Source organism: Taudactylus pleione, unplaced genomic scaffold (genome assembly GCF_031769625.1).
Source record: "Taudactylus pleione unplaced genomic scaffold, aTauple2 ptg000295l, whole genome shotgun sequence".
NCBI lineage: Eukaryota > Metazoa > Chordata > Amphibia > Anura > Myobatrachidae > Taudactylus > Taudactylus pleione.
Window position 1 is genome coordinate 261,876 of NW_028284697.1, and position 13,125 is coordinate 275,000.

Sequence of the window (13,125 nt, forward strand, 5' to 3'; positions counted from 1 at the left end):
TAATGAGTAGAATGCGCATCATGGGAAATATAGAATATAACGAGTAGAATGTGTAGAATGCACAGCATGGAAGTATAGAATATAATGAGTACAATGCGCATCATGGGAAATATAGAATATAACGAGTAGAATGTGTAGAATGCACAGCATGGAAAGTATAGATTATAATGAGTAGAATACATAACATGGAAAGTATAGAGTATAATGAGTACAATGCACAGCATGGAAAGTATAGAATATAATGAGTAGAATGTGTAGAGTACATGGCCTGGAAAGTATAGAATATAATGAGTAAAATGTGTAGAATGCACAACATGGAAAGCAATGAATATAATGAGTAGAATGCGCAACATGGGAAATATAGAATATAACGAGTAGAATGTGTAGAATACACAGCATGAATGTATAAAATATAATGTGTAGATAATGTAGACTGCACATAATGAAATGTATGTAATATAATGACATTAGAATGTGTAAATACATAGCATGGGATCTGAATAATGAGTAAAAAGCATGGAATCTACTATTTATAATATAACAAGTAGAAGGTGTAGAGTATATAGTGTGAAATATGGTAGACTATAATAGATAAAATGTCTAGAACAGGCCTGTCAAACTTGCGACTCTCCATTCTTTACCAGCTGATCAGTAGGAGAGTAGGCCTGCACTAAAATGAACAGAATGGAATATGTATAGTAGACTGTGTGGTGCACAGTATAGAAAAAGGAGAATATGTACACTACACATAATGGAATGACTACAGTGCACACCATGGAATCTATATAAAATAATGAGTAGAATGTGTAGAGTGTACATCATGGAATATATAGAATATGAGCAGAATGTATAGAGTGCACAGCATTGAATGTATAAAATACATGAGTAGATTGTGTAGAGTGCAAAGCATGGGAAGTATAGAATACAATGAGTAGAATGCGTAGAGTGCATAGTATGGAATGTTTAGAATATAATGAGTAGAATGTGTAGAGTGCATAGTACGGAATGTATAGAATATAATGAGTAGAATGCACAGCATGGAAAGTATTGAATATAATGAGTAGAAAGTGTAGAGTGCACAGAATGGAAAATATAGACTATAATGACTAAAATGTGTAGAATGCACAACATGGAAAATAATAAATATAATGAGTAGAATGCACAGCATGGAAAGTATAGAATATAATGACTAAAATGTATAGAATGCAAAGCTTGGAAAAGAATAAATATAATGAGTAGAATGCACAGCATGGAAAGTATAGAATATAATGAGTAGAATGCACAGCATGGAAAGTATAGAATATAATGAGTAGACTGTATAGAGTTTATAGCATGGAAAGTATAGAATATAAGGAGTAGAGTACATAGCATGGAAAGTACACAATATATGGGTAGAATGCACAGCATGGAAAGTATAGCATATAATAAGTAGAATGCACAGCATGGAAAGTATAGAATATAATGAGCAGTATGTGTAGAATGCATAGCATGGAAAGTATTGAATATAATAACTAGACTGTATAGAGTTTATAGAACGGAAAGTATAGAATATAAGGAATAGAATACATAGCATGGAGTGTATAGAATATAATGAGTAGACTGCACAGCATGGAAAGTATAGAATATAATGAGTAGAATGCATATCATGGAAAGTATAGTATATAAAGGGGAGAATGTACAGCATGACAAGTATAGAATTATATAAGTAGTATACAAAAAAAAGAAAATTGCCCTCCAGCACACTGCAGATAAATCAAAAATACTTGAATCCTACATGATAATAGAAATTCAGAGGTATTGGTTTACATACATTTGCAAATATATGAATAAGCGCTGGGCCAAACGTCAAGGCTCCTCTATACCAGCGTCCCTAAAATTAAGGGGTTCACGTCCGAGAAGCAAGGCACCCCAAAAAATTCCAGCCAAGGACCACCCCCAGGGCATCACACGAAAAGGGGAAAAAAGGTGATAGTGAAGTGTTAAAGGATAGGTGTGTAAAGATAAATCAATATGTGTTAATGAGATGTAAAAGAATTAAAATGACATAAATAATACACAAACACATAAAAAAAAGTGAAAAAATATTCTATGTTAATTAAGTGGTGATGCCATGAGCAAGGTCCAGCCAGAGCAATCCCGGGGGCCCCACTCCCAAACGCTCACCCCAAAATAATTATTGCTACATAATAGTAGCACCCACTCTGGGTCATATAATAACAAATTGATGTACTGCATGATAACAGTACATGTATGAGCTGAGAGCTAACTCACCTTGGAGGTACCCCAAAAAACCTCCACATGGCACTATAAGGATCAGCACCTCCTCCTAATGCTGACTCCTTTCATGCCTCCAGACTGCAAGCAAAAAGTATGGTAGTTGCTCAATCAGCTTAATATACTACAGGTGCTTGTAAAACTATCACCTTTTTTCCCCTTTTCGTGTGATGCCCTGGGGGTGGTCCTTGGCTGGAATTTTTTGGGGTGCCTTGCTTCTCGACGTGAACCCCTTAATTTTAGGGACGCTGGTATAGAGGAGCCTTGACGTTTGGCCCGGCGCTTATTCATATATTTGCAAATGTATGTAAACCAATACCTCTGAATTTCTATTATCATGTAGGATTCAAGTATTTTTGATTTATCTGCAGTGTGCTGGGGGGCAATTTTCTTTTTTCTGTGTTCAGTGTAAACCCCGCCCTTTACAAGCACCTGTAGTATATTAAGCTGATTGAGCAACTACCATACTTTTTGCTTGCAGTCTGGAGGCATGAAAGGAGTCAGCATTAGGAGGAGGTGCTGACCCTTATAGTGCCATGTGGAGGTTTTTTGGGGTACCTCCAAGGTTAGTTAGCTCTCAGCTCATACAAGTACTGTTATCATGCAGTACATCAATTTGTTATTATATGACCCAGAGTGGGTGCTACTATTATGTAGCAATAATTATTTTGGGGTGAGCGTTTGGGAGTGGGGCCCCCGGGATTGCTCTGGCTGGACCTTGCTCATGGCATCACCACTTAATTAACATAGAATATTTTTTCACTTTTTTTTTATGCGTTTGTGTATTATTTATGTCATTTTAATTCTTTTACATCTCATTAACACTTATTGATTTATCTTTACACACCTATCCTTTAACACTTCACTATCACCTTTTTTCCCCTTTTCGTGTGATGCCCTGGGGGTGGTCCTTGGCTGGAATTTTTTGGGGTGCCTTGCTTCTCGGACGTGAACCCCTTAATTTTAGGGACGCTGGTATAGAGGAGCCTTGACGTTTGGCCCAGCGCTTATTCATATATTTGCAAATGTATGTAAACCAATACCTCTGACCGGTCCGGCGCTGCGGAGCAGCACACTGGAATCTGCAGAGAGATAAGTATATTAACTATGGGTGCAGGGTGTGCGGTGTGGGCTCCCCTGTGTGCACTGAGCACCTTGCACCCATTATAAAGACGCCTATGACCCCAACGGCACATACGTTACACAGAGCATACGCACAAAGATGCTTACAATCAAGAAAGACGGTGTGAGAAATGGGGTGGCAGAGTTATGGGCAGTGACTGGGAGGTGGCTAGTAGTGAATGTAAAAAACTCAGTACTATGGGTGGTTATTGGAGTGTCGCGGGCGCATCAGTGAAAACGGCTACGTTCCCAAGTGCACAGCCATAGCGGCCACAGTCAGACGCAGAAGCTGCACCTGTCATAGCGCTGGTGCAAGTGTTGATGCAGCGGGATTGATGGTGCGCCGATGGCGGTGTGTCAAGAATCACCGGCGGTGTTACTGCGTGCAGAGAAGCTGAAAGTGGGCGTCTCAGGGCTTTGCTCATTTACACGCAGGGGGAGGCTGATACTGGCATTGGCTTATTATTTAGCTGTGACTCGGGCAACAGACGCAATAGCGGACGCAGCAGCCTCCACCTGTGAATCAGGCCCATAATGTATAGAAAGTGCACAGCATGGAATTTAAATAATGAGCATTAAGCATGAAATATTTTATTTATAGTATAACAAGTAGAAGGTGCAGAGTATATAGGGCCTGATTCAGAGCTGAACGCTCTGACCAGAGCGCTCGCTCTGAATCAGGGCCCTCCTCCATGAAAATGGAGCGGCCTCCTGGACGCTCGTATAGCTGTGGGTGACCACCCACAGCTATAGCGAGCGTCCATGATGATGGTCGCGATGGTCAAGACCATCGCGACCATCGGACTTGCGACGGAGACCCTACAAGCCCTGGAGTGATTTTGGCTCTATCAGAGCCAAAATTACTCCCACTGACATCACTAGTGATGTCAGTGGGGCCGGCTTCAAACGGTAGGCGTTCCCATGGGAACGCCTCCTTCTGGCAGGCACGCCCACCAAAGGGGGTGTGCTGTCAATCAACATCGACAGCACGCCCCCTTTGGTGCGAGACCCGAAGCGATGGAAAGCCCGTCGCTCCCCGGGTCTCACGCATGCGCACGACGAAGCTCCCTCCGTCGTGCGCATGCGCAGTGGGGAACATCGACCCGCTTGCGAGCATACTGCCGCTCGCGAGCGGGTCTGAATGACCCCCATAGGCCCTTATTCAGAGGCGCTCGCAAGAAGCGAGTGCTCGTTCCGAATGAGGGCGGCCGCTTCTATTTTTAAGTGCGGCCTCCTGGTCGCTAGCTAAGCTGTGGGTTACCACCCGCAGCTTTAGCGACCGACCAGGTTGATGGTCGCGATGGTCAAGACCATCGCGACCATCGGGGCTTGCGACGAGACCCTGATCGAGCAGGAAGCTCCCCACTGACATCACTGCTGATGTCAGTGCGGTCACCCACAAAACGGCAGGCGTTCCTTAAGGAACGCCTTAGTGAAACCAACCCCCCGCCCCGCCTACAAAACGGGCCAAGCTGTCGATCAACATCGACAGCCGGCCCTTTTGTAGTGAGCTCCGGAGCGAGAGAATTTCTCTCTTGCTCCGGGGCTTGCGCACACGCAGTGCAGCCGCTGCGCGTGCACAGGGCGTAAACATCGACCCGTTTGCGAGCGCTCAGCGCTTGCGGCCAGGTCTGAATGAGGGCCATAGTGTGAGTATGGCAGACTATAATAAAATGTGTAGAATGAGCAGAATGGGATCTGTATAATAGCCTGTGTGGTGCACAGTATACTGTAGATAGAACATGTACACATAATAGAAGAAGTAGAGTGCACAGTATGGAATGGGATAAATAGAATGGACTGAATATGTGGAGTAGAATGTGTAGAGTGCACAGGATGAGATGACTTGGAAATAGAATGTGTAGCATTCATTTCGTAACATACTGTACAGTATATAGAATGTATGGATAAGCAGCTTGTTGTATAATTAAACAATGATAATGGATAGAGTGATGTAACATTTAGCTGTTTAGCTGTCTTACAATAGATACAATGTGTAAAATACACAATAATGAATGGATATGGGCGTATGCATATAATATAATAAATTAGCAGTATTGCTATAGTGTAGTGGGATTATTATTATAATAATAGGCAGGGGAACAGTCTGTATTAAAGAAAATGACAAAATCCATGTTACGGCGTTAAGGTCCCGTTAGCGATGACATTATATAATGATCTTCCTGTCTATGATCCGGTGCTGGAGTAAAGTGTGGGCTACAACCTAGGAACAATGAGTAATTAGATTTCATATTGCCATGACCACAGGTCTGTGATGAGCCCATCTCACCTGGAGGACACACCGTGGACCTGTCGCCCGTCATTACCCATTCTCCGGGAAATCCGCAATCCCAATCTATAGCAGATGAGATCATTGCCGCAGTGGAGAACGACGCGTGCCGGCGCAACCAACTCTCTGCAAATCCCGTCAGAAAGGTAACGCCAGCGTGGAACAATTATTATGTATAACGGTAGGGGCATGTACATCATGCTGTACCCCATGTCATTTAGTGTGATTTTTTTTTTTGTTACTGTAACCGGTAATAGAACATTCGCTTTGGTAGATATAATACTCCTCCCCGGAGCTTTTGCTGTCACTTTATATTCGCTTGTCACATGATGTTGACATTTGCATATATTCGCACAGCTGCTGTGTACAAAAGTGCGGTGGCAGCGTCATTAGTGTCCATCTCTGACTAAGTTCCACATGGGCCTAGGGCTGAAAATGATCATGACCTATTGTGTGAGAAATAGAGGTGTGGCCAGTGCTGTGCGGGTGTGGCCAGTGCCATGTGGGCGTGTACACACCCTACACGATCAGCCCCCACGTCTCCTTAACTATGTAAAAGTAAGAAAATTGGATCATTTTGCAAGCAAAATAGAAATACAATTTTAATACTTATGATTTATGGACGATCATGTGACCAGTTGCCATGGTGATGGGCCTACTTTTATGTAGAGGCCTGGAGCTATAGCTCCATCCGCCCCATTGTTACTCTGGGCCTGCCTGTTGGTAGTTACTATTCCTCCCTCTTTCTTGTCACTATTGTATCTAAGCAGAGTTTTATCCCATGTTTCTCCACTGTTTGGGCATCCGGAGTTACAGTGCATCCAGAAAGTATTCACAGCGCTTCACTTTTTCCACATTTTGTTATGTTACAGTCTTATTCCAAAATGGAATAAATTAATTTTTGTCCTCAAAATTCTACACACAATACCCCATAATGACAGCGTGTAATAAGTTTTTTTTTTTTTTAGATTTTTGCAAATTTAATAAAATAAAACAAAACTAAGAAATCACATGTACATAAGTATTCACAGCCTTTGCTCAATACTTTGTTGATGCACCTTTTGGCAGCAATTAGAGCCTCAAGTCTTTTTGAATATGATGCCTCAAGCTTGGCACACCTATCTTTGGGCAGTTTCGCCCATTCCTCTGTGCAGCACCTCTCAAGCTCCATCAGGTTGGATGGGAAGCGTCGGTGCACAGACATTTTCAGATCTCTCCAGAGATGTTCAATTGGATTCAAGTCTGGGCTCTGGCTGGGCCACTCAAGGACATTCACAGAGTTGTCCTGAAGCAACTCCTTTGATATCTTGGCTGTGTGCTTAGGGTCGTTGTCCTGCTGAAAGATGAACCGTCGCCCCAGTCTGAGGGCAAGAGCGCTCTGGAGCAGGTTTTCATCCAGGATGTCTCTGTACATTGCTGCATTCATCTTTCCCTCTATCCTGACTAGTCTCCTAGTTCCTGCCGCTGAAAAACATCCCCACAGCATGATGCTGCCACCACCATGCTTCACTGTAGGGATGGTATTGGCCTGGTGATGAGCGGTGCCTGGTTTCCTCCAAACAGAATGCCTGGCATATACTGTAGCTCTGACAGAGTGACCATCGGGTTCTTGGTCACCTCCCTGACTAGGGCCCTTCTCCCACGATCGCTCAGTTTAGACGGCCGGCCAACTCTAGGAAGAGTCCTGGTGGTTCCAAACTTCTTCCATTTACGGATGATGGAGGCCACTGTGCTCATTGGGACCTTCAAAGCAGCAGATATTTTTCTGTACCCTTCCCCAGATTTGTGCCTCGAGACAATCCTGTCTCGGAGGTCTACAGACAATTCCTTGGACTACATGCTTGGTTTGTGCTCTGACATGCACTGTCAAGTGTGGGACCTTATATAGACAAGTGTATGCCTTTCAAAATCATGTCCAAACAACTGAATTTACCACAGGTGGACTCCAATTAAGCTGTAGTAACAGCTCAAGGATGATCAGTGGAAACAGGATGCACCTGAGCTCAATTTTGAGCTTCATGTCAAAGGCTGTGAATACTTATGTACATGTGATTTCTTAGTGTTTTTTTTTTTTTAAATTAAATTAGCAAAAATCTAAAAAAAAAAAACTTTTTACACGTTGTCATTATGGGGTATTGTGTGTAGAATTTTGAGGACAAAAATGAATTTATTCCATATTGGAATAAGGCTGTAACATAACAAAATGTGGAAAAGTGAAGCGCTGTGAATACTTTCCGGATGCACTGTATTGTGTGTTTAACCTGGTTTATATCCTCCTCTGATTGGATCTGTTTCCTAGCACTGATCCATCTTCCTCTTACTGAGTGTCGTCTGCTTTACAGCGCTCAGCCTCTGAGAGCTTCTCAAACTCTCCGGATTTGGAGTTGCCCTCCCCCAGGCTGTCTCGCTCGGTGGACCCCCAAATGCAGGCGGTGTCCTGCCAGTTCTTCGAGCAGCCCCAGGACAGATGTTATAGTGACGCCGAGGCGGAGAGAATGGCTGGCTACGGTGCAGTGGAAGCAGCTGTTGCTGAGAACATGCACGTAGATTCTACTGATCACCTAGCAACAGGGGGCGCTCTCCTGGGGAATGCAGTATGTAAGGTATGATTTACTGATACACCCGAGGATTGGGACACAAACATTACCAGAGCTCAGGGACCACAAGCCTCTTCTGATTGTATAGAGGTGAGAAATTGTGTACGGTCCCTTACTCCGGGGTTGGATCTGTAACTACTTCCCAACTGCAGAATTCTGGTACTAGGTCTGCACCAAAACAGGTCTCATAATGGTGACAAATTATTCATATTAGTAACCTGCACAAGGACATCACTCGTAAAGTGGTATGCACTAATACATTATTATTATCCTTTATTTATATGGCGTCACCAGGGATCCGCAGCATCTTATGAAGTGCATATACAGATACAGTGCAGACATGCCAACATATAAATTGCCAAAGACTTAAGGTGCGTACACACTGGGCGATATTACTGTGCGACTGCACGATTACGACATCGTAATCATGCAATCGCTCAGTAATCGTGCACAAATCGTGCACCTTTATGTCGGAAATGACCAGCGATGCGCACTCCCGCTGGTCGTTTCCGACATTGTCCATCGCCTGAACATGCAGCACAATCTGACGATAACGACAGATTGGCATGTTCAGGAATGATGGACTGTGCCTGCACTGTACGACTGATCGTTCAGTGCAGACACTACAGGGGATCAGGAACGACGGTACGATTACAATGTCGCAATCATACTGTCTTTCCTAATCGCCTAGTGTGTACCCACCATTACAATGCAATACTGTACAATGCAGAACAAGAGGATAAAAGCCATATAAATATCACTGCACGTACAGTCATCATACACACAAAGTGAGCCTCTGTGAATTTATACTCAGCTGTAGAGCCGATATATCTGAGACAGCATATGCTTACTCAAAAGTTTGATGTGCAACCGATGTTTCCACTTTTGTATGTATGCCGTGGTTGTGAGATGCTGGATGTAAGCGTCTCAGGGCCTGATTCACTATGGATCGCAATTCTGCTTGTGCGCACACAGTTGCTAATATCAGCGGTGCTATTTAAATGTTTTCATCCACATTGCGATCGCAGGCAGACATAAGGACGCCCACTTCCCGTTACTCACATCCGTATACCAGGGCAACATAGCGAGACAATCGGTACATCGAGTAACATCGGACCGATAAGTACATTCGCACAAGCCTGACCTTACTCAGAAATTGCTAACACACACGCACGGTATCAGTGCTATGGCTGCTTATGGCCACGCAGTGGATAATTTATGCATGCCCCTGCAACGGCATTGAAACGCACTGGCACACATCAGGGGCGTTTCTAGAGAGGCGGGGGCCCGTGTGCAGTCTCCGACACGGACCCCCTCCAGCGCCGGCGTTATAGACTCTGGGCACTAGAGTGTGCCCAGAGTCTATAGTGTATGCACAGGTAACCGGGAAAATGGCCGCGGCGCCCATTCTCCCTGTACTGCGCATGCGCAAATGATGGGAAAATGGCCTCCACGGCTATTTTCCAGTCAGTTTACAGCACTGGACGCCCACGCCGATGTGGGACTCTGGAGAGGTAAGTAGTATTATGGGTGCAGGGTGTGCGGTGTGTGTTCCCTGCACACCCTGCACCCATTATAGATACGCCCCTGGCACACATGCATTCGTCCGACCATCCCCCCGTCACCTCCCACAAACAGCACTTCCTGTCAATCTCTCTGCTCTGGGTCTGCGTAGCCTCTGCGATTACAGTTCTGAACGCAATTGCTAGTTGCAACACATGCGCTGTACGCAACAATCAACCGATTGCGTGCTTATCAGCAACTGTGTTTCTTGCTGAATCAGGCCCTCTGTGTGCAAGACATCAGCCAAGTCATTTGCATATTTTTTTGAAAGTCTGCTGCGTATGGAATCGCTGTTGCAACGGCATATGCATCCTTCTCTGAATCAGGCCCTCAGGCTTGTTGTGGCCCCAGGGCAACTAATTTGTGGAAGGGCCCTATCAATAACTCTGTCAATAAGATATGCTGGTAATGTTGTTAAAAAGTTTCATGCGTAAATTCTCCCAGCACCACAAATGTGTTAGACACACTGTAGTGCCCCCAGTTCACATTATGCTGCAGAGAAACCCCAGTTCACATTGCCACAGTGTCCCCCATGCTGGTGATGTAGCTATGTATGCGGGCCCCTCAGTGTGTTGGGGCCCCTGGGCGACTGCCCTGCTTGCCCTGTTGTTAATCCAGCATTGGCGGGCCATCTTTATGGGACCTGATAATAGAGTATCAGAGCATGTTACTATCTGCGAATGGCCCCAATTCTGCTTACGGTAGGCCCCACTACACTACAGGTTTCTCGGGACAGTCTATTATATAGGGCAGCGCATCTGTCTGGTCTCTCCAAAATATCAACATCCCCCTCTGTTTAATCTCCCTTTACTCCTCCAGATAGAGAATGAGGTCTTCAGCTGCAGGGAGACCCCAATAGACAACACCATGGTAAATGACAGTGGGAACGCGCTAAGTGACATCGTTCTGCCGCTGGAGAATATGTTTGAGGAGCCGATAAATCTGTCCCTTAAGAAATGTTTCCCACGTGACTTGTCCTCTGCGCCCCGAAGGGACATCATTGCCCCCCTGCAACCTGTCATTAAGGAGATAAAGAACGAAGCTGGTAACTACACCCTTCCCATTCCAAAAAGGTGTACCCCACCCCTTGGCATCACCCTATGGCACATACATTACCCACCGCATGGCACATACATTACCCATCCCATGGCATTACCCCATGGCACATAGATTACCCACCTCATGGCACATACATTACCCACCCCATGGCACATACATTACCCATCCCATGACTCGTATATTACCTACCTCATTGCACATACATTACCCACCCCATGGCTCATATTGTACCCACCCCATGGCACATACATTACCCACCGCATGGCACATACATTACCCATCCCATGGCATTACCCCATGGCACATAGATTACCCACCTCATGGCACATACATTACCCACCCCATGGCACATACATTACCCATCCCATGACTCGTATATTACCTACCTCATTGCACATACATTACCCACCCCATGGCTCATATTGTACCCACCCCATGGCACATACATTACCCATCCCATGGCTCATATATTACCCAACTCATGGCACATACATTACCCATCCCATGGCTCATATATTACCTACCTCATTGCACATACATTACCCACCCCATGGCTCATATATTACCCACCCCATGGCATATACATTACCCACCTCATGGCACATACATTACTCATCCAATGTCATAACCCCATGGCACATACATTACCCATCTCATGGCTCATATATTACCCATCCCATGGCACATATATTACCCACCTCATGGCACATACATTACCCACCTCATGGCACATACATTACTCATCCCATGGTATAACCCCATAGCACATACATTACCCATCCCGTGGCACATACATTACCCATCCCATGGCACATACATTACCCACCTCATGGCACATACATTACTCATCCCATGGTATAACCCCATGGCACATACATTACCCATCTCGTGGCACATACATTACCCATCCAATGGTACATACATTACCCACCCATTGGCACATACATTACCCATCCCATGGCATTACCCCATGGCACATACATTACCCACCCCATGGCACATACATTACCCACCCCATGGCACATACATGACCCACCCTATGGTACATACATGACCTACCCTATGGCACATATATGACCCAGCCTATGGCACATACATTACACACTTCATAGCACAAACATTACCCACCCCATGGCATTACCTCATGGCACATACATTACCCACCCCATGGCACATACATTACCCATCCCATGGCACATACATTAGTACGTGATGGGAAGCTACTCTCAACCTTTCATTCCTTTATAATCTTACTTGCTACAAATCTCAGGATGGAAGTCATCCCTACAGGACAGGATGGAAGTAATCTCTACATTACAGCAATGTCTAGTGTTGTGGTTGGTGGTTACAGAGGTGTTTTACATGACATATATTATCACATTATAGACATTATTACGTCATGCAGGTTACCACCAGTAAGATAAAGAAACCGGAACATGAATTTGTAAGTAATTGTCCACACTGACGTCTCCCCGAAACTTCTTTTAGATCCTGACAATCGCTTCCAGCAGCATTACACCGAGGACACGAAGAGCCACGAAAACACCAACAGGTCAATATCTTCTATTATCGCTGATTTTTATATATAAGACATAGTTTTCTGCGGTGCGGTGCGTAGGTATCCGAGGTGCACATATCAGACAGGAGATGAGAACAAATCTGGTCACTGGTTTTCGTGGGGGTGAATTTGGATGAATGTATAATGCGGGTGGGGCCGCAAGTAAATATTTATTGATTTATTTATTTACAATTATTTATATAGCACATAGAGGGCCTGATTCAGAGCTGAACGCTTTGCCGATGTCCACGCAGTCAAGCAATTATTGGTGGTCTTCTGACGCATTCGCATATTTTAGCAATTGCTAAGCGGCAGAATTCACAAATGCGTTTGCGTTAGCGTTTCGTCTCTGTATCAGGCCCACATATCACAGCTCTTTACAGTTATTCCCCTCAGCCTCTGCCCCAGTGGAGCTTGAAATCTATATTCCCTAACGCATGGACGGCACACATATACACCAGTAGGTCCTTGGCATATGGGAGGAAGCCGGGAGAAAACCCACACTAACACGGGCACAACATACAGACTCCACACATATAGGGTCGTGGTCAGGATATGAACTCAGTAATGCTGTGAGGAAGTAATGCTAACCTCTACGCCTACCGTTCTGCCCCATCTACCCTTCCTGGTTGAAATAATGATGAGAGCAGACTTAAGACCTC

At 44.7% G+C, this 13,125-nt stretch overlaps 1 protein-coding gene across 2 annotated transcripts in view; it reads left to right on the top strand.

The window, feature by feature from the left end:
* The window catches only part of TRIM66 (tripartite motif containing 66), a 70,653-nt gene that overhangs the window by 24,782 nt on the left and 32,746 nt on the right, over window positions 1–13,125 (top strand). For both annotated transcript variants that reach the window (XM_088482779.1, XM_088482780.1), the window contains exons 9-12: window positions 5,665–5,832; window positions 8,029–8,289; window positions 10,666–10,891; window positions 12,394–12,457. In XM_088482779.1, coding sequence (XP_088338905.1) covers window positions 5,665–5,832; window positions 8,029–8,289; window positions 10,666–10,891; window positions 12,394–12,457 — 719 coding nt within the window. The remainder of the gene's footprint in view (window positions 1–5,664; window positions 5,833–8,028; window positions 8,290–10,665; window positions 10,892–12,393; window positions 12,458–13,125) is intronic.